The sequence below is a fragment of the Macrobrachium nipponense genome, chromosome 15, assembly GCF_015104395.2.
Source record: "Macrobrachium nipponense isolate FS-2020 chromosome 15, ASM1510439v2, whole genome shotgun sequence".
In the NCBI taxonomy this organism is placed as follows: domain Eukaryota; kingdom Metazoa; phylum Arthropoda; class Malacostraca; order Decapoda; family Palaemonidae; genus Macrobrachium; species Macrobrachium nipponense.
In genome coordinates this window covers 45,036,284-45,055,679 of record NC_087208.1, presented here as the reverse complement: position 1 = coordinate 45,055,679, position 19,396 = coordinate 45,036,284, and the positions used below count along the sequence as shown (strand labels likewise).

Below are 19,396 nucleotides of genomic sequence, written 5' to 3'. Positions count from 1 at the left end.
TATACTATATATATATATATATATATATATATATAAACATAGTTTATAGATATATATATATATATATATATATATATATATATATATATTTATATAAAATTTCATTTTGAATATAAATATTCATAAGAGAAAGTGGATTTGGTATTGAAGGGTACTCGTGGCTTAATATTTATGAGTGTAAAAGAGATATACGTGTGCATTAGTGTTATATATATACATATATAATATATATATATAGATATATATATAGATATATATATATATTTGTTACATATACTTCATATTTTCAGGTGCTACTTTTCCTGAGCTGTGCTGCCCTAGCAGCTGCAGACAGCCGAGAAAGATATTTCTATCGTCCACGTATCCCCAGGTGAAAAATCTTTTCAATAACTATTAATACCTAGTTAATTAAAATGAAGAATCTATGATACATTGATTCATGAGAATAACGGACAAAATTGATAAAATTCCTTTAAGGGAACAACACAACACCAGCATTACTTCTGGTAGTTCTCGTTCTGAGAACCTCCTCTCCCCAGGTAATCCAGCCGATCTGTAGAAGTGCAAAATAAATTATTGTCAGGTACTTCAGGTAAGCAGCCGAGGAGTTTGTCTACCGTCCCCCCCCCCACCCCCCCCCCCCACGACGTGTGAGTTCTTTGCCTCAGGTTGTTTGTGTATTTGGAAGTAGTTGAACTAATATCTCATTTCCTATTGCTGGAGAACATAATCTTGCTTGATTTAACCATGGTGATGTTAAAAACCTAGGATATGTTTGAGAAAGTACACTTTTAACTCTGGAATTGAAACCAGAACACCAAATTCATAAAGAAGTACCTCATTATTTTTGAATAACCCTCCCTCAGGTATCCTCTGAAGAGTCTTCCCGTGAATCCTACGAGTCCAGCGAGGCCCAATATGCCTTCAACTACGCCGTGAAGGACGAGTCCTCAGAGAACGACTTCGGCCACGCAGAATCCCGCGAAGGAGAACAAACTCAGGGATCTTACTACGTCCACCTCCCCGATTCCCGCCTCCAGAAGGTCACTTACCGTGTGGAGGGAGATTCAGGCTACGTCGCTGACGTCAGCTACGAGGGAGAGGCTCAGTTCCCCGAGTCCTACGAGCGCTACGAGTCCAATGAGTCCGACGAATCCTTTGAGACTCGTCGCTACACTCCACCAAGGCGCGTGTTCACTGCTCGTGACTCCAATGAATCCGATGAGTCTGTGGAGGTTCCTCGGTTCACCACTCCTCGTCCAAGGAGAGTCTATTCAGCTCCTGACTCCGATGAGTCTTTTGAAGCTCGCAGGAGAGTCTATGCTGCCCCAGACTCCAATGAATCATTCGAAGCTCCAAGGATTGTGTACGGAGTCCCCGACTCCAATGAATCTGTTGAGGCTCCAAGGAGAGCCTATGGAGTCCCAGACTCCAATGAATCCTTCTAAGTTCCTCGGTATCTGCCTCCAAGGGATACTGACGAGTCAAAGTAATATAAAGACAGAATGGCGACTGCAATTAAGAAACGAATTTAATCTTATTTATATCTTTATTTATTATAATTATTACTGTATCAATAAGGGTGTAAAATGAAGCAAAATAAAGCAAGATGAAACTTATTCATAAAGTGGTTATTAAATTTCCTTTCCTCTGTGTAAATGTTAATGATATAAATATTTTACATTTATTTATAGATATATATTTTTTGCTTGGGATTTCAAAAAACTTTGATAGCAAGAGTTACAGAGGTTCAAAGTTGGAATAAATGAAAATGAATGATGAAATGGGAAATATTGATAGTCTGAAATTAAGCCCTTTTTGGATAACAGATATAATGCTGAAATATTATGGTAATTCTATATCTGTCTATATATCTGTCAATAGTTATACAGATACATGCACACAATGTTCAATTTATATATGCATCTATTTATTTTTTTATTTATCATTACATTCATACATGATATCTTCATAGCGAAAATTAATCCAAAAACCTATCAATATTTAATGCACTATACTTCGGGAAAAATTCATACCGAAAGGATACAATAATTATCATAAATTATCATAAATTATAAACCCTTACAAGAATTGAAGTTGTCTTAGCCATAATTACCTTATGATTGACGTTTGGTTTCTTTAAAGGGTTTCCTATATAAATGGTTAAATATAAGTAAATCTATTTGCCATGCTATCACAATTAGTTAAGCATTAACTACTAGTGAATCTAAATTATATTAACTGAGACTCTAAATCCTCTGTGACTAGTTGAAACATAAGGTCAGTGAACTGCATGTCTAAGTAAGGTCTCGCTCTGTGTCTCTCTTAGTAATCCTTTTGGAAGAGATGGAAATCCTTGGAGTTATAAAAGTCCTCTTGGAAGTACTGGAAGCCCTGAAAGTCCTGGAAGTCTTGGATGTCCAGTTTGTCGTGAACCTTCTGAGAGTCGTGGGAGTGCTAGAAGTCTTAAAACTCCTGATTCATGGAAGTCCTAGAGAATGTTAAAGTCCTGGAAGTCCTGAAAATCCTGGAAGTAATTACAGAAAGTCCTGAGAGTACTTGAAGTCTTTGACGTTGTGAAATATCTGGAAGTCCTTAAAGTCCTGGAAGTTCAGAGGGGTCTATGGCTGAAAGTCCTGGAAGTATGGAAATTCTTGAAAATCCGGCAAGTCCTGGAAGTTCCAGAATTCCTATAAGTTTTGGAAGCCCAGAAGGGTCTACCGCTGGAAGTCCTTTAAGTATGGAAATTCTTGAAAATCCTGGAAATCCTGGAAGTCTTATAAGGCCTAGAAGCTCCAGAATTCCTATAAGTTCTGGAATTGCAAAAGAGTCTACTCGCATGAATGATGTTCTCCCTTTTGCTAAATTCCTAGAGAATGTAATGAGATCTGGAAGTCTTAGGCTAAGGCCCCATCGAATCCGTCGCGGCGCGTCACGTGCGTGCAACACGGCTATCCGTCTACAAGCGTCTCCGTCTTCTGCGAGTGTGGCCCAACCAGACAAACGAGTGACGGTTATAAGACGGACAATTCAAACTTCAGCATTACTTGCCGTTATGGAGGGAGAGCGCGAGGTTTTCCTCTGACTCGGTGCTGTCAACCAAATTAGAGGCGTTGAACTGTAGGAAAATCTGGACTTATGACATAACTTTAGATGAGGAAAGAGTGGAGAATATGCAAAACTCTTTCATAACTTACGATAGCGTCAGACAAGTTTTTTTTTTAATATTGTCGGATGCCGCCGAAAACCTTTGACTTAATTCACGAGGGCATTATATCTCGAATAACAAAATTTGATACCAATTACAGAAGATCCGTATCAACGTAAGAAACTTGTAGTAACTCTAAGGGAAGGATTACTGATTTCGAAATTAAAGTTGCACTTTATTTTATTTAATACAAAAATTAATATACGTAGAATTGTGTGAACTGAACACTTTGATACAGGAACTTCTGAAACAAAGATATTTACTTAAATGTATCCATTAGAATATAATTAAAAAAATACTTTAATCCTTTATCATAACCACAAATCATCACATTTGATTATAACTCAAAGTTGGGCCGGTGGTTCAAATGCAGGTGTTGTAAGTCTACCACAATTTCTTCCTTCATGCGGACCCCAGCTCGGAGACGCACGTCCACGCGCGGCTAAAAACAAAATGTTTTGTTCCTTGCGCGTCTTGTCCGGTAACGCACCTGACGCCATGCACGCTCATGCGCCGTGTGGGGCCACTCGTGTTTGAACTATAACAGTTGATCGAAACGCACAAAACGCGTAGCCGAGTTAGACGCACGCGACGCGCCGCGCCGGATTCGGTGGGGCCTTAGCCTTATAGGTCCTGAAAGTCCAAAGGTGCCATTGGATGATGTTATGCCTCTTGCAAAAGTCGAAGAGAACGTAGTGATATATTTATAGGATACTTATTCCTAAAACCGTGACTTTTCTAAAGGAGGTGAGACGGCTTCTTTCGTGGTCGAGTATCCTTAGCTTCTAGTCTAGGACCTCAGACCTTATTGAAGGCCGTATCTACTCCAAGAAGCCTTCGGTTGTATGAGCGATTGTCTGTATCGTTGGCAAATACATTGTGTATGGGCTTGTCTGAATGCAAAAGTGGGCGGAGTTTGGTGGTTTGAACGATCTCAGGGGAAATCTGTCACGACCAGGTTGCTGGCTTGCGACTTACGTCTGTCATACACAGGTCGTTCAATGTAAGAGTTTGTCTGCAGATTTAACGCTATCGCGCACGTCTCTTCTTGAGATGATGATGCCATGTCTTCCAGAGACAAAATTTTCGTTCAGACTGAAATCGAGACTGAGATCGTTCATACTGTCTAAATAGCGTGTGTGTTTGTCGATAACGACAATCGTTCAGACAATCGCTCACACAATCGTTCCATGTATGGGTCTCCTGTTCTGACTGTGTAAATTTATTTGGGACCTATTTGACTAAGTCTGAGGGATTTGCTCTTCTTCTGGACATGCAAATCTCTCTCTCTCTCTCTCTCTCTCTCTCTCTCTCTCTCTCATTCTCTTTAGAAGGAAGAATCGCATGGCATTATCTTGAAAGAAAATGGCGGGGGCTAAAATTGATGGCTAATCGTGATCTTTAAGAAATATTTTTGATTTTGAAAATCTAACAACGATTATAAACCCAATACACGACAAAGAAGAAGTAAAATAAAGCAGATTGATGAAAGAAAGAAAGAGAGAAATTAAAAGAAAGGGCATATTTGAGCTCCAGTAAACAAAGGTCCATTTATAAAAGCTTTTAATGTGGACACTTCGAAACTGTATGTGGATTTCTTGAATATATTTATACTTCAATTTCTGGTTTTTTCACGTTTCAAAGTTCAACACTGATATGTTATTGAAGCATCTAATGTTTCAAAAAGCGTATTATGCTTAAGTCACTAAACAAATTTCCTAAGAAGTAACGAGTTATAATTCCCCACTTGCAAACCTTGAAAATACTATAATATAATTTCATTTAATTTCATTTTTTGCAGTCGAACCAAAGCAGAACAATCCCAAGGACAAATTTCCCAACTCGAGAGACAGAACATTTCAATTTTAATAACATTCATCAACTTTCCTCAATTCCCGTAACTCCTGCGTACGCCAAGATTAGGAGATTTCAACATCATTAAAATGAGATATTTTGCTTTTAACTAAACTCACTGTCGTTGCTTTCAACACCTTCTGAGTTAAATGTCAGCTGTAGGCCGCCATAGAGAGAGAGAGACATTTGGAGTTTTCGCATAAAATTGGACAATTCCTCGAGTTTCTGAATTTGTGTAAGGTGGGACAGGGCGGGGCTGATTGCGTTCCTCCCAAGTCCCCTGCCCCCTCTTAAATGTTTTGGGGGATTGGGTGGATGTTCATGCAGTCCTCCCCTCAACACCCCTTCCCCTTCTCCTTTCCCCATCCAAAGTATTTGGCTGGTAGATAAAATGAAATTATGGAAAATCATACAAAAACGAATTCATGCTTGACAGTCTATAACACAGTAGTATAAAGATTATTTCATAAAAACCATAAAAAATCTTAATACAAAACAAATATTATCTCCAGCACAAAAAAATATTATCTTTGATATTAAAAAAGACGTAACATATATATATCAATAATAACTTAAATATTCAATAATAATATAATGAATCAATATTTTTCAGAAAAAAATAATTATGAAAATCATGAAAATATGTAACTCATATGCATTAGTAATATAAACATTTTGCCATGTAGAGAAAGAAATTGAATTATAAAATTGCATGAAAATATAATATGTATTAAGGTTTAAAATACATCAGTTGTGGCCAGTAGGATAAATAAATTAACGAACCAGTTGTAACTGATACATCACAATACATAAATTTTGGCCAACAGCAGGAATTAAACTATTCAAACAATAAAATTAACCATTGTAATTAATATAGAACAATATACATTTCAAAAAACGCTACATCAAATGTTCCTTCAATTGGTTACAAACATAAAGGCATTCCTGAACCTTTCCTGGAAATATTTAATGATAAACTGCTCAAAGACAATTTTTTCTCTTAACGTCAGACAGAAATCATAGTTATATTTATGTTATGTATATATATATATATATATATATATATATATATATGGATATATATATCATATATATATATATACATATATATATATATATATATATATATATTATATATATAATAAATATATATATATAATATATATATAATATATATACTATTATATATATATATATATATATAATATATATATATATATATATATATATATATATATATATATATGAAATATGCATCAAACAATTTCGTTTCCAGAGTATGCTTATGTCTTGTCATTTCTAAAATATTTCAGTTGATTATTTCATTCCATTTTTGTTGTTGTTGAATATATCTAATTTTAAATATGGAATAAAAACTACAAGTTAGAATACACTGGTTCTGAAAATACTTCGTATGATTTCTAGTACGACTGCCTTTAGATTAAACTAAGCCGTGTATCTCTTTGTTAAAGAATGGACTGTATTGGTTGTTTTATTTTTTTTCAAGATATAATTTTTATCGAAAATGACAAGGAAAATGTAATCGACAGGGAGAAACTCATCAATTAAATAAAGCAAAAATTGGATTACAAGATACACGAGACAATGTGATTCGGTTGTTAATGTTAGTTATATCGTAACAATAATAGTAATATAAAAATATTATTGCTATAATTATAATTATTATGATAGATATTAACAGTCATTAATTCACAAAGCAAGTTAAAACGTAAGAGAATGTACGGATGTGAAAAGAATTACACAATAAAATACCTAAATAATACGAAAAACTAAATTAGTTATTATATGTACGCTTATATTATCTTAATCATGTTAGAACCAAAAGTATTAACTAATTATATTAAAACCAAAAGTATTAGCTAATTATACTAAAAACAAAAGTATTAACTAATCCTTATTTAAAATGTCGTCCCTTGTCTTTAATGAAATCTAATCCTTGAATGGTTTACAATCAGCAGTATCTCATTGCTTTCAAAGCAGAGGGTTAGCCTGACAAACCAAAAACATACTACCTTCATATATATTTCTCAAAAGCAAAATACCTTCCCCAGCCAGTAAATTTGTCTTCATAAATCGAAGCTAAGTGAATTCTATTGAATTCTGAGCATAGAGTTGATGACATTCAGGTGATAAGACTGAAGTAACGACCAATTAAATCACTCGGCAGAAAGTCGGTTTCCCAATGATTTGAATAAACGCAAAATAAGATATGGAGGGTCCCTGGTGAGGGTTGTAGTAATACCTGTTGTAAAAAGTGGCAACTCGACCGGGGACGCTGGCGGTGGTCTGGCGGAACTCAGGCCTATATAAACAAAGGCACTCCGCTAAGATGCCGTGAGTCGACCCACAGACGACTGTTCAACATGAACGCCAAAGTAAGTGAAGTCTGCTGAGGTTTCTCGTTGTTTCCATTACGGAGTTATTGAGGTCTCTTAGAGAAAAAGGATTTCCTGGTCAAATGAAGATAATATCTCCTCTATTTCTAGTACAGAGTTTTAGTTATATCTTAATTAAAAATTATTTCTTTACTTCATATGATGCTAACGTCTCTTCTGTTTGTTGCTGAAAGATAATTTTCTAGGATAATCTGGTATTTAATATACTAAGTTTGCGTCAACTCCTAAATTATATATAAGTACCTATTCCCAGGCCAAGGTTCGAACTTATAACTTCTGAGTTTGAAAAGTAAGAAAGGTAGGGAGGATCCATGCTTGAGAAAATACACTAGGTATATATATATATATATATATATATATATATATATATAATATATATAGATATATCCTATATATAGAGAATTTCATTTTGAATGTAAAAATATTCATTAAGAGAAAGTGGATTTGGTATTGCAAGGGTATTCGTGGCTTAAATATATATATATATATATATATATATATATATATATATATATATATATAATATATAGATAATTTCATTTTGAATTCTGTATTCGTAACTAAATATTCATAAGAGAAAGTGGATTGGTATTGAAGGGTATTCGTGGCTTAAAATATATATATAATACTATATATATATATATATATATATATATATATATATATATATTATATATATATATATATAATATATATATATATATATTATATATATATATATATATATATATGGATTATATATAATAATATATAATATATATATATATATATATATATATATATATTATATATATATATATATATATATATATATCTAATAAAAGGAGCCCATAAAAAACACCAAAATGTAGAGATAAAAGTACTATATTTCAGAGACTGCTGTCCTCTCTCTTCAGGTACATGAATGAGAAAAGTTTACAGAAAAGTGGTATTTATACCAAGAGATCCGTCCACAAGTAAGCCAATTTAGGTCACCCCCGCTGATAATCTTCCTTTAATCTTCTTAAGCGTTGGTTGAATGAAAACTTCGTCGACGACATCTGAGATCCCCCCGCCTTTTGAGATGTTCATTACCTGCTTCTCTTTTATTAAGGCCGATTCCATCATTTGACTCTTGTACCGGCAGTTGCTGCTATAAATTACACGTGACAAATTCCAGTTTATTCTATTGTTATGTTCATTTATATAGTTGAAAATAGCCGAGTTCTGTTGTCCATACCTAACTGACCGTTTGTGTTGTAATTAATATCTGGGGAAGTGATTTACCTGTAAATCCGATGTAAGATTGGTCACAGTCCTGGCATGGGATCTCATAGGGACCCCAGAGGTCTGGGAGATGTCTTTTGTTGGACGTTAATCAGGGATTTGGCTAAGGTATTTGGGTAGGTAAATGCAAAAGGGTTGGATTTCCCAAGGGTGTGGGTTATTCTCTTAATCGTCTCCAGGTGAGGAATTTTTATTTTATTGTTGGGTGTGTCTCTGGTCTTGTCTTTAGGGGGTCGGTAGAAAATTACGTTTGCTTTTTGATTGCTTTCTCAATTATATGGTCAGGATACTTTAAAGATGAAAGTTGCTTGCGAATTAGTTCAAATTCTTTTTCCAGGAATCTGGGGAACAAATTCGTAAGGCTCTTAAGAATAGGTTGCTAGCTACACCTATCTTTGATAGTAATGTCGTGATAGCTAAAGTAGTGAATATATGAAAGTGAGAACGTTGGTTTTCTGTATATGGTAAATTTGTATTCTGTCGTGTCTCTGATTACCAAAACATCAAGAAAAGGAATTTTGTTGTCGGTTTCCCATCCAACTTTAAATTTGATGCTGGGCACTAATGCGTTTAATTTTGAGAGGAATTCATTAAAATTACCCCACTTATTATCCCAAAATGTTAGGATGTCATCCACGTATCTCATCCACAGCATGTTTTTGGGTTTTATTGCATTTATTACTGTAGTTTCAAAGTATTCCATGTACAGATTGGCTAAAACAGGACTAAAGGACTACCCATACTACACCCGAATTTTTGCTTGTAGAATGATTCCCCGAATGAAAATACGTTATTAGAAGCACATAATTCAACTAACTTTATTATTCGTCAAGCGCCAATGGAAATGATCTGAATAGGGGATAATTTTTCCCTTAAAAACTGAAGAACGTCCTGTACTGGTACTTTTGTGAATAGGAAGTCTACGTCGAGGCTTAAAAGTTTTATGTTGTGAAGTGGTATATGAGCTTCTCTGAATTTGTGACAAAAATCTTTCGAATGTTTAATGTGACTGGGAGAAAAAGTGCCTAAAAAAGGAGAAAGGAGGCCAGCTAACCATTTAGAAATTTTGTAATTGAAAGCTCCGGCGCATGAAACGATGGGTCTGAATGGAAGATTGTCTTTGTGAGTTTTGGGAAGGCCATAAAGTAGGGTAATTTAGGATTAAGTACTTTAAATTTCTCTAATAGTTCAATACTCTTTTTGTCTTGGCCAATTAATCTTACTTTCCGAAAAAATTCTGTGGGAACGTTCTGGAGGGGATTTATCGTCAGTTTTCGTAAGTATTTGTGTCGCTAAGGAGCTGATTGATTTTGTCGAGGTAGAAGTCTTTGTCCATTATTACAATTTTGCCGTCTTTGTCGGATCTACTTATTATAACATTTAACTTTTTTAGCGAGTGGATGGCTATCATGAATCTGCTGGGAACAGGATATTTCTTATGAAGGTCAGTTAAAGCATTTAGTAACACTCCTTTTAAACATATCTCTTCACGGCTGTAGTTTTTTTCCGATATGAATTTATCAAAAGCCACTATGAAGTCTAGGTTGTTTTTGCGGTCTGGCATAAGGGCAAAGGATAAGCCTAAATTTAAAACTAAATGTTGATTTACAGTAAGGGGGGTGTTGGATAAGTTTAAAACTTTGTCTTGTTGTTCAAGATTATTCCATGCGATATTATCTATTAGGTTATTTAACTTGCGTAAAAGTCTGTTGGAATGAGTCACACTATTATAGGCAGCAATGTCGGAACAGAATGAAATCAGATACTTGTATATGTGGTCTGTAGTGAGGAGGCGAAGATTAGACTGAGTTCCATATATCACTCTGCGTAGCACGAAGATGTCGTTTCTCGTACTGGTGATTCTTTCTTCCAGGAAAATCTTATGTGATAGAGGGAAGGGGTTTGATTGTAGAGTCCATCTCCCGAATCCGTACATTTTTGGAAGTACTTGTTCTTTGAGGCGTTCTTCCAAAAAGTGTTTTGGTTTTTCAGCCGGTTGTAGTCTGCTCAGTTCTTTCTCAAACTTGCGGAAAACTGGCTTGACTTCTGGAAGTGAGTGAAGAATCGTGGAAAGGCGGTTGAATTCCATAATGGGCTGACAATGACTGGTAAAAATGTTCTGTAACAACAGAATTCCATCTAATAAAAACACCAAAATGTAGAGAGAAGTACTTTTCTGTAAACTTTTCTCATTCATATACCTGAAGAGAGAGACAGCAGTCTCTGAAATACAGTACATTTCTCCCTACATTTTGGTGTTTTTATGGGCTCCTTTTATTAGATGGAATTCTGTTGTTACAGAATATTTTTACCAATCATATATATATATATATATATATATATATATATATATATATATAATATATATATATATATATATATATATATATATATATATATAATATTTATGAGTGTATATATATATATATATATATATATATATATATATACATATATATATATTTATGAGTGTATATATATATATATATATATATATATATATATATATATATATATATATTGTTACATATACTTCATATTTTCAGGTGCTACTTTTCCTGAGCTGTGCTGCCCTAGCAGCTGCAGACAGCCGAGAAAGATATTTCTATCGTCCACCCCAGGTAAATATTTCAATAACTATTAATACCTAATAAAATGAGAATCTGAGATACGTTGATTCATGAGAATAAGGGAAAATTTATAAAATTCCTTTAAGGAGAACAATAACACATAGCATTACTTCTGGTAGTTCTCGTCTGAGGACCTCTCCCAGGAATCCAGCCAATCTGTAGAAGTGCAAAATATTGTCAGGACTTCAGGAAGCAGCGAGGAGTTTGTCTACCGTCCACGACGTGTGAGTTCTTTGCCTCAGGTTGTTGTGTATTGAAGTAGTTGAACTAATATCTCATTTCCTATTGCTGGAGAACATACTCTTGCTTGATTTAACCATGGTGATGTTAAAAACCTAGGATATGTTTGAGAAAGTACACTTTTAACTCTGGAATTGAAACCTGAACACCAAATTCATAAAGAAGTACCTCATTATTTTTGAATAACCCTCCCTCAGGTATCCTCTGAAGAGTCTTCCGGTGAATCCTACGAGTCCAGCGAGGCCCAATATGCCTTCAACTATGCCGTGAAGGACGAGTCCTCAGAGAACGACTTCGGCCATGCAGAATCCCGCGAAGGAGAACAAACTCAGGGATCTTACTACGTCCACCTCCCCGATTCCCGCCTCCAGAAGGTCACTTACCGTGTGGAGGGAGATTCAGGCTACGTCGCTGACGTCAGCTACGAGGGAGAGGCTCAGTTCCCCGAGTCCTACGAGCGCTATGAGTCCAATGAGTCCGACGAATCCTTTGAGACTCGTCGCTACACTCCACCAAGGCGCGTGTTCACTGCTCGTGACTCCAATGAATCCGATGAGTCTGTGGAGGTTCCTCGGTTCACCACTCCTCGTCCAAGGAGAGTCTATTCAGCTCCTGACTCCGATGAGTCTTTTGAAGCTCGCAGGAGAGTTTATGCAGCCCCAGACTCCAATGAATCATTTGAAGCTCCAAGGATTGTGTACGGAGTCCCCGACTCCAATGAATCTGTTGAGGCTCCAAGGAGAGCCTATGGAGTCCCAGACTCCAATGAATCCTTCTAAGTTCCTCGGTATCTGCCTCCAAGGGATTTGCTGACGTGAGTCAAAGTTAAGTTAATATAAAGACAGAATGGCGACTGCAATTAAGAAACGAATTTAATCTTATTTATATCTTTATTTATTATAATTATTACTGTATCAATAAGGGTGTAAATGAAGCAAAATAAAGCAAGATGAAACTTATTTTCATAAAGTTGGTTATTAATTTCCTTTCCTCTGTGTAAATGTTATTGATGTAAATATTTTACATTTATTTATAGATATATTTTTTTGCTTGGGATTTCAAAAAACTTTGATAGCAAGAGTTACAGAGGTTCAAAGTTGAAATAAATGGAAATGAATGATGAAATGGGAAATATTGAGTCTGAAATTAAGCCCTTTTTGAATAACAGATATAATGCTGAAATATTATGGTAATTCTATATCTGTCTATATATCTGTTAATAGTTATACAGATACATGCACACAATGTTCAATATATATATGCATTTACATATTTTTTTATTTATCATTACATTCATACATGATATCTTCATAACGAAAATTAATCCAAAAAAGCCCATCAATATCTAATGCACTATACTTCGGGAAAAATTCACACCGAAAGGATACAATAATTATCACAAATTATCATAAATTATAAACCCTTATAAGAATTGAAGATGTCTCAGCCATAATTACCTTATGATTGACTTTTGGTTTCTTTAAAGGGTTTCCTTTATAAATGGTTAAAGATAAGTAAATCTATTTGCCATGCTATCACAATTAGTTAATCATTAACTGCTAGTGAATCCAAATTATATTAACCGAGACTCTAAATCATCTCTGACTGGTTGAAAGATAAGGTCAGTGAACTGCATGTCTAGGTAAGGTCTCTCTCTGCGTCTCTCTTAGTAATCCTTTTGGAAGAGATGGAAATCCTGGGAGTTATAAAAGTCCTCTTGGAAGTCCTGGAAACCCTGAAAGTCCTGGAAGTCTTGGATGTCCAGTTTGTCGTGAACCTCCTGAGAGTCGTGGGAGTGCTAGAAGTCTTAAAACTTCTAGCACTGGAAGTCCTGAGTAATTACTGAAAGTCCTGAGAATACTTGAAGTCTTTGACGTTGTGAAACATCTGGAAGTCCTTAAAGTCCTGGAAGTTCAGAGGGGTCTATGGCTGAAAGTCCTGGAAGTATGGAAATTCTTGAAAATCCTGTAAGTCTTGGAAGTTCTAGAATTCCTCTAAGTTCTGGAAGCCCAGAAGGGTCTACTGCTGAAAGTCTTTTAAGTATGGAAATTCTTGGAAATCCTGGAAATCCTGGAAGTCTTATAAGGCCTAGAAGCTCCAGAATTCCTATAAGTTCTGGAATTGCAAAAGTCTGCTCGCATGAGTGATGTTCTCCCTTTTGGTAAATTCCTAAAGATATGATGAGATCTGGAAGTCTTATAAGTCCTAAAAGTTCAAAGGCGCCATTGGGTGATGTTATGCCTTTTGCAAAAGTCGAAGAGAACGTCCTGAGATATTTATAGGATACTTATTCCTAAAACCGTGATTTTTCTAAATGAGGTGAGACGGCTTCCTTCGTGGTCGAGTATCCTTGGCTTCTAGTCTAGGACCTCGGACCTTATTGAAGGCCGTATCTACTCCAAGAAGCCTTCGGTTGTATGAACTATTGTCTGAATGATTGTCCGTATCGTTCGCAAATACATTGTGTACGGGGTTATCTAAATGCAAAAGTGGGGGGAGTTTGGTGGTCTGAACGATCTCAGGGGAAATCTGTCACGACTAGGTTGCTGGCTTGCGACTTACGTCTGTCATACACAGGTCGTTCAATGTAAGAGTTTGTCTGCGGATTTAACGCTATCGCGCACGTCTTTTCTTGAGATGATGATGCCATGTCTTCCAGAGACAAAATCTTCGTTCAGACTGAAATCGGTGCTGAGATTGTTCATACTGTCTGAATAGTGTGTGTGTTTGTCGATAACGACAATCGTTCAGACAATCGCTCATACAATCGTTCAGTGTATGGGTCTCCTGTTCTTATGGTGTAAATTTTATATGGGACTTATAGCCTGAGGGATTTGCTCTTCTTCTGGACATGCAAATCTCTCTCTCTCTCTATCTCTCTCTCTCTCTCTCTCTCTCTCTCTCTCTCTCTCTCTCTCTCTCTCTCTCTCTCTTTTGAAGGAAGGAAGGAAGGAAGGAAAGAAGGAAGGAAGGAAGGAAAGAAGAATTCCATGACATTATTAAAACAACATTGCTGGGCCTAAAATTGATGGCTAGTCGTGCTCTTTAAGGAATATTTTAATTTTGAAATTCTAACAAGGACTGTAAACCTAATACACGACAAAGAAGAAGGAAGAATCGCATGGCATTATCTTGAAAAAAAAAAAAAAAAAAAAAATGGCGGGGGCTAAAATTGATGGCTAATCGTGATCTTTAAGAAATATTTTTGATTTTGAAAATCTAACAACGATTATAAACCCAATACACGACAAAGAAGAAGTAAAATAAAGCAGAATGATGAAAGTAAGAAAGAGAGAAATTGAAAGAAAGGGCATATTTGAGCTCCAGTAAACAAAGGTCCATTTATAAAAGCTTTTAATGTGGACACTTCGAAACTGTGTGTGGATTTCTTGAATTTATTTATACTCCAATTTCTGTTTTTTTCAAGTTTCAAAGTTTCGACACTAATATGTCATCATGAAGCTTCAAATGTTTTAAAAAGCGTATCATGCTTAAGTTACTAAACAAATTTCATAAGAGAAGTATCAATTTTATAATTCCACATTTGCAAACCTTGAAAATACCATAATATAATTTCATTTAATTTCACTTTTTGCAGTCGAACCAAAGCAGAACAATCCCAAGGACAAATTTCCCAACTCGAGAGACAGAACATTTCAATTTTAATAACATTCATCAACTTTCCTCAATTCCCGTAACTCCTGCGTACGCCAAGATTAGGAGATTTCAACATCATTAAAATGAGATATTTTTGCTTTTAACTAAACTCACTGTCGTTGCTTTCAACACCTTCTGAGTTAAATGTCAGCTGTAGGCCGCCATAGAGAGAGAGAGACATTTGGAGTTTTCGCATAAAACTGGACAATTCCTCGAGTTTCTGAATTTGTGTAAGGTGGGACAGGGTGGGGCTGATTGCGTTCCTCCCAAGTCCCCTGCCCCCTCTTAAATGTTTTGGGTGATTGGGTGGGTGTGCATATAGTCCTCCCCTCCCCTTCCCCTTCTCCTTTCCCCTTCCAAAGTATTTGGCTGGTAGATAAAATGAAATTATGGAAAATCATACAAAAACCATTTCATGCATGACAGTTTATAACACAGTAGTATAAAGATTATTTTATAAAAACCCTAAAAATTTTTAAGATAATCTACAAAACAAAGATTATCTCCAGCACAAAAAAATACTATCTTTGATATTAAAAAAGACATAACATATATATTACAATAATAACTTAAATATTCAATAATAATATAATGAATCAATATTTTTCAGAAAAAAAATAATTATGAAAATCATGAAAAGATGTAACTCATATACATTAGTAATATAAACATTTTGTCATGTAGAGAAAGAAATTGAATGATAAAATTGCATGAAAATATAACATGTATTAAGGTTTAAAACACATCAGTTGTGGCCAGTAGGATAAATAAATTAACGAACCAGTTGTAACTGATACATCACAATACATAAATTTTGGCCAACAGCAGGAATTAAACTATTCAAAGAATAAAATTAACAATTGTAATTAATATAGAACAATATACATTTCAAAAAACGCTACATCAAATGTTCCTTCAATTGGTTACAAACATAAAGGCATTCCTGACCTTTCCTGGAAATAAATAATGATAAACTTTGCTTAAAGACAATTTTTTGTCCTAACGTCAGACTGAAATCATAGTTATATTTATGTTTATGCATATATAATATTATATTATATATATATATATATATATATATATCCTATATATATATATATATAATAATATATATACATATATATATATATATATATATATATATATATATATATATAGATATAGATATATATATGTATGAAATATGCATCAAACAATTTCGTTTCCAGAGTATGCTTATGTCTAGTCATTTCTAAAATATTTTAGTTGATTATTCCATTTCCATTTTTGTTGTTGTTGAATATATTTAGTTTTAAATATGGAACAAAAATGACGTGTTTGAATACACTGGTTCTGAAAATACTTCGTATGATTTCTAGTACGACTGCCTTTAGATTAAACTAAGCCGTGTATCTCTTTGTTAAAGAATGGACTGTATTTGTTGTTTTGTTTATTTTTCAAGATATATTCCTTTATCGAAAATAGCAAGGAAAATGTAATCGACAGGGAGAAACTCATCAATTAAATAAAACAAAAATTGGATTACAAGAGACAATGTGATTCGGTTGTTAATGTTAGTTATATCGTAATAATAAAAGTAATATAAAAATATAATTGTTATAATTATTATTATTATGATAGATATTAACAGTCATTATTCACAAAGCAAGTTAAAACGTAAGAGAATGTCCGGATGTGAAAAAAATTACACAATAAAATACCAAAACAATAGGAAAACTAAATTAGTTATTATATGTACGCTTATATTATCTTAATCATATTAAAACCAAAAGTATTAACTAAGTATATTAAAACAAAAATTATTACCTAATTATAGTAAAAACAAAAGTATTAACTAATCCTCATTTCAAATGTCGTGCCTTGCCTTTAATGAAATCTAATCCTTGAATGGTTTACAATCAGCAGTATCTCATTGCTTTCATAGCAGAGGGTTAGCCTGACAAACCAAAAACATACTACCTTCATATATAATTCTCAAAAGCAAAGTGCATTCCCCAGCCAGTAAATTTGTCTTAATAAGTCAAAGCTAAGTGAATTCTATTGGATTGTGAGCATAGAGTTGATGACATTCAGGTGATAAGACTGAAGTAACGACCAATTATATCACTCGGCAGAAAGTCGGTTTCCCAATGATTTGAATAAACACAAAATAAGATATGGAGGGTCCCTGGTGAGGGTTGTGGTAATACCTGTTGTAAAAAGTGGAAACTCGACCGGGGACGCTGGCGGTGGTCTGGCGGAACTCAGGCCTATATAAACAAAGGCGCTCCGCTAAGATGCCGTGAGTCGACCCACAGACGACTGTTCAACATGAACGCTAAAGTAAGTGAAGTCTGCTGAGGTTTCTCGTTGTTTCCAATACGGAGTTATTGAGGTCTCTCAGAGAAAAATGATTTCCTGGTCAAATGAAGATAATATCTCCCCTATTTATAGTCCAGAGTTTTTGTTATATCTTAATTAGAAATGATTTCTTTATTTCATATGATGCTAATGTCTCCCTGTTTGTTGCTGAAAGATAATTTTCTAGGATAATCTAGTATTTAATATAGTAAGTTTGCGTCAACTCCTAAATTATATATAAGTACCTATTCCCAGGTCAGGGTTCGAACTTATAACTTCTGAGTTTGGAATAGGAGAAGAGGTTGGAACCATGCCTGAGAAAATGCACTTGATATATATAATTTCATTTTGAGTGTAAATATTCATAAGGTAAAGGGGGTTTTGGTATTGAAGGGTATTTGTGTCTTAATATTTATGAGTGTAAAAGATACATTCGTGTTTATTAGTGATATATTTATATGTATATATATATATATATATATATATATATATATATATATATATATATATATATATGTATATTATATACATATTGTTACATAGGCTTCATATTTTCAGCTGCTACTTTTCGTGAGCTGTGCTGCCCTAGCAGCTGCAGATAGCCGAGAAAGATATTTCTATCGTCCACCCCAGGTAAATATTTCAATAACTATTAATATCTAATAAAATGAGAATCAGTGATTCATTGATTCATGAGAATAAGGAAAAATTTATATAAAACCTTTGAGGAGAACAATAACACAAAACATTACCTCTGGTAGTTCTCCTCTGAGGACCTCTCCCAGGAATCCAGCCGATCTGTAGAAGTACAGAACATTATCAGGACTTCAGGAAGCAGTGAGGAGTTCGTCTACCGTCCACGACGTGTGAGTTCTTTGCCTCAGGTTGTTGTGCATTGAAGTAGTTGAACTAATATATCATTTCCTATTGCTGGAGAACATACTCTTGCTTGATTTAGCCCTGGTGATGTTAAAAACCCAGGTCATGTTTGATGAAGTACACTTTTAACTCTGTAATTGAAACCAAAACAATATATTCATGAAGGAGTACCTCACTATTTTCGAATAACCCTCCCTCAGGCATCATCCGAAGAGTCTTCCCGTGAATCCTACGAGTCCAGCGAGGCCCAATATGCCTTCAATTATGCTGTGAAGGACGAGTCCTCAGAGAACGACTTCGGCCACGCAGAATCCCGCGAAGGAGAACAAACTCAGGGATCTTACTACGTCCACCTCCCCGATTCCCGCCTCCAGAAGGTCACTTACCGAGTGGAGGGAGATTCAGGCTATATTGCTGACGTCAGCTACGAGGGCGAGGCTCAGTTCCCTGAGTCCTACGAGCGCTATGAGTCCAATGAGTCCGACGAATCCTTTGAGACTCGTCGCTACACTCCACCAAGGCGCGTGTTCACTTCTCGTGACTCCAATGAATCCGATGAATCTGTGGAGGTTCCTCGCTTCACCACTCCTCGTCCAAGGAGAGTCTATTCAGCTCCTGACTCTGACGAGTCCTTCGAGGCTCCCAGGAGAGTCTATGTTGCCCCAGAATCCAATGAATCATTTGAAGCTCCAAGGATTGTGTACGGAGTCCCCGACTCCAATGAATCTGTTGAGGCTCCAAGGAGAGTTTATGGAGTCCCTGACTCCAATGAATCCAAGTAACTCCATAGCTCACATAAAGGATTATTATCTGATGTTCCAGAGTTCCTGGGTTATAACAGAAGGGCAAAATAGTCTTAATATAAGGTTCTGTTTATGGCCCATTTATTTATTTATTAATTTGTT

At 35.1% G+C, this 19,396-nt stretch overlaps 3 protein-coding genes across 3 annotated transcripts in view; all 3 read left to right on the top strand.

The window, feature by feature from the left end:
* Positions 1–854: 854 nt before the first annotated feature.
* On the top strand, positions 855–1,619 carry LOC135226675 (uncharacterized; the record flags this gene model as incomplete). Its single annotated transcript, XM_064266384.1, has 1 exon — positions 855–1,619. A coding segment is annotated over one exon (594 nt), but the record flags the coding sequence as incomplete, so codon positions are not given.
* A 5,764-nt stretch (positions 1,620–7,383) lies between these two features.
* LOC135194881 (uncharacterized) lies at positions 7,384–12,416 on the top strand. The gene is made up of 4 exons (XM_064221076.1): positions 7,384–7,458; positions 11,292–11,366; positions 11,495–11,599; positions 11,813–12,416. The coding sequence occupies exons 1-4, from the start codon at positions 7,447–7,449 to the stop codon at positions 12,392–12,394; spliced, it is 774 nt and encodes a 257-aa protein (XP_064077146.1). The 5' UTR covers positions 7,384–7,446; the 3' UTR covers positions 12,395–12,416.
* Positions 12,417–17,555: 5,139 nt separating this feature from the next.
* Positions 17,556–19,396, top strand: part of LOC135194882 (uncharacterized) — a 1,889-nt gene continuing 48 nt past the window's right edge. The window contains exons 1-4 of the mRNA XM_064221077.1: positions 17,556–17,594; positions 18,171–18,245; positions 18,374–18,478; positions 18,692–19,396. The exon at positions 18,692–19,396 is cut by the window's right edge and continues 48 nt beyond it. Of these exons, the coding sequence (XP_064077147.1) occupies positions 17,583–17,594; positions 18,171–18,245; positions 18,374–18,478; positions 18,692–19,273 (774 nt within the window). The 5' untranslated portion in view covers positions 17,556–17,582 and the 3' untranslated portion in view covers positions 19,274–19,396. The remainder of the gene's footprint in view (positions 17,595–18,170; positions 18,246–18,373; positions 18,479–18,691) is intronic.

Coding starts and splice junctions, on each gene's coding strand:
- LOC135194881 (XM_064221076.1), top strand. Junction 11,367..11,494: donor ATTTCTATCGTCCACCCCAG/GTAAATATTTCA, acceptor TACTTCTGGTAG/TTCTCGTCTGAGGACCTCTC. Junction 11,600..11,812: donor TTGTCTACCGTCCACGACGT/GTGAGTTCTTTG, acceptor ACCCTCCCTCAG/GTATCCTCTGAAGAGTCTTC.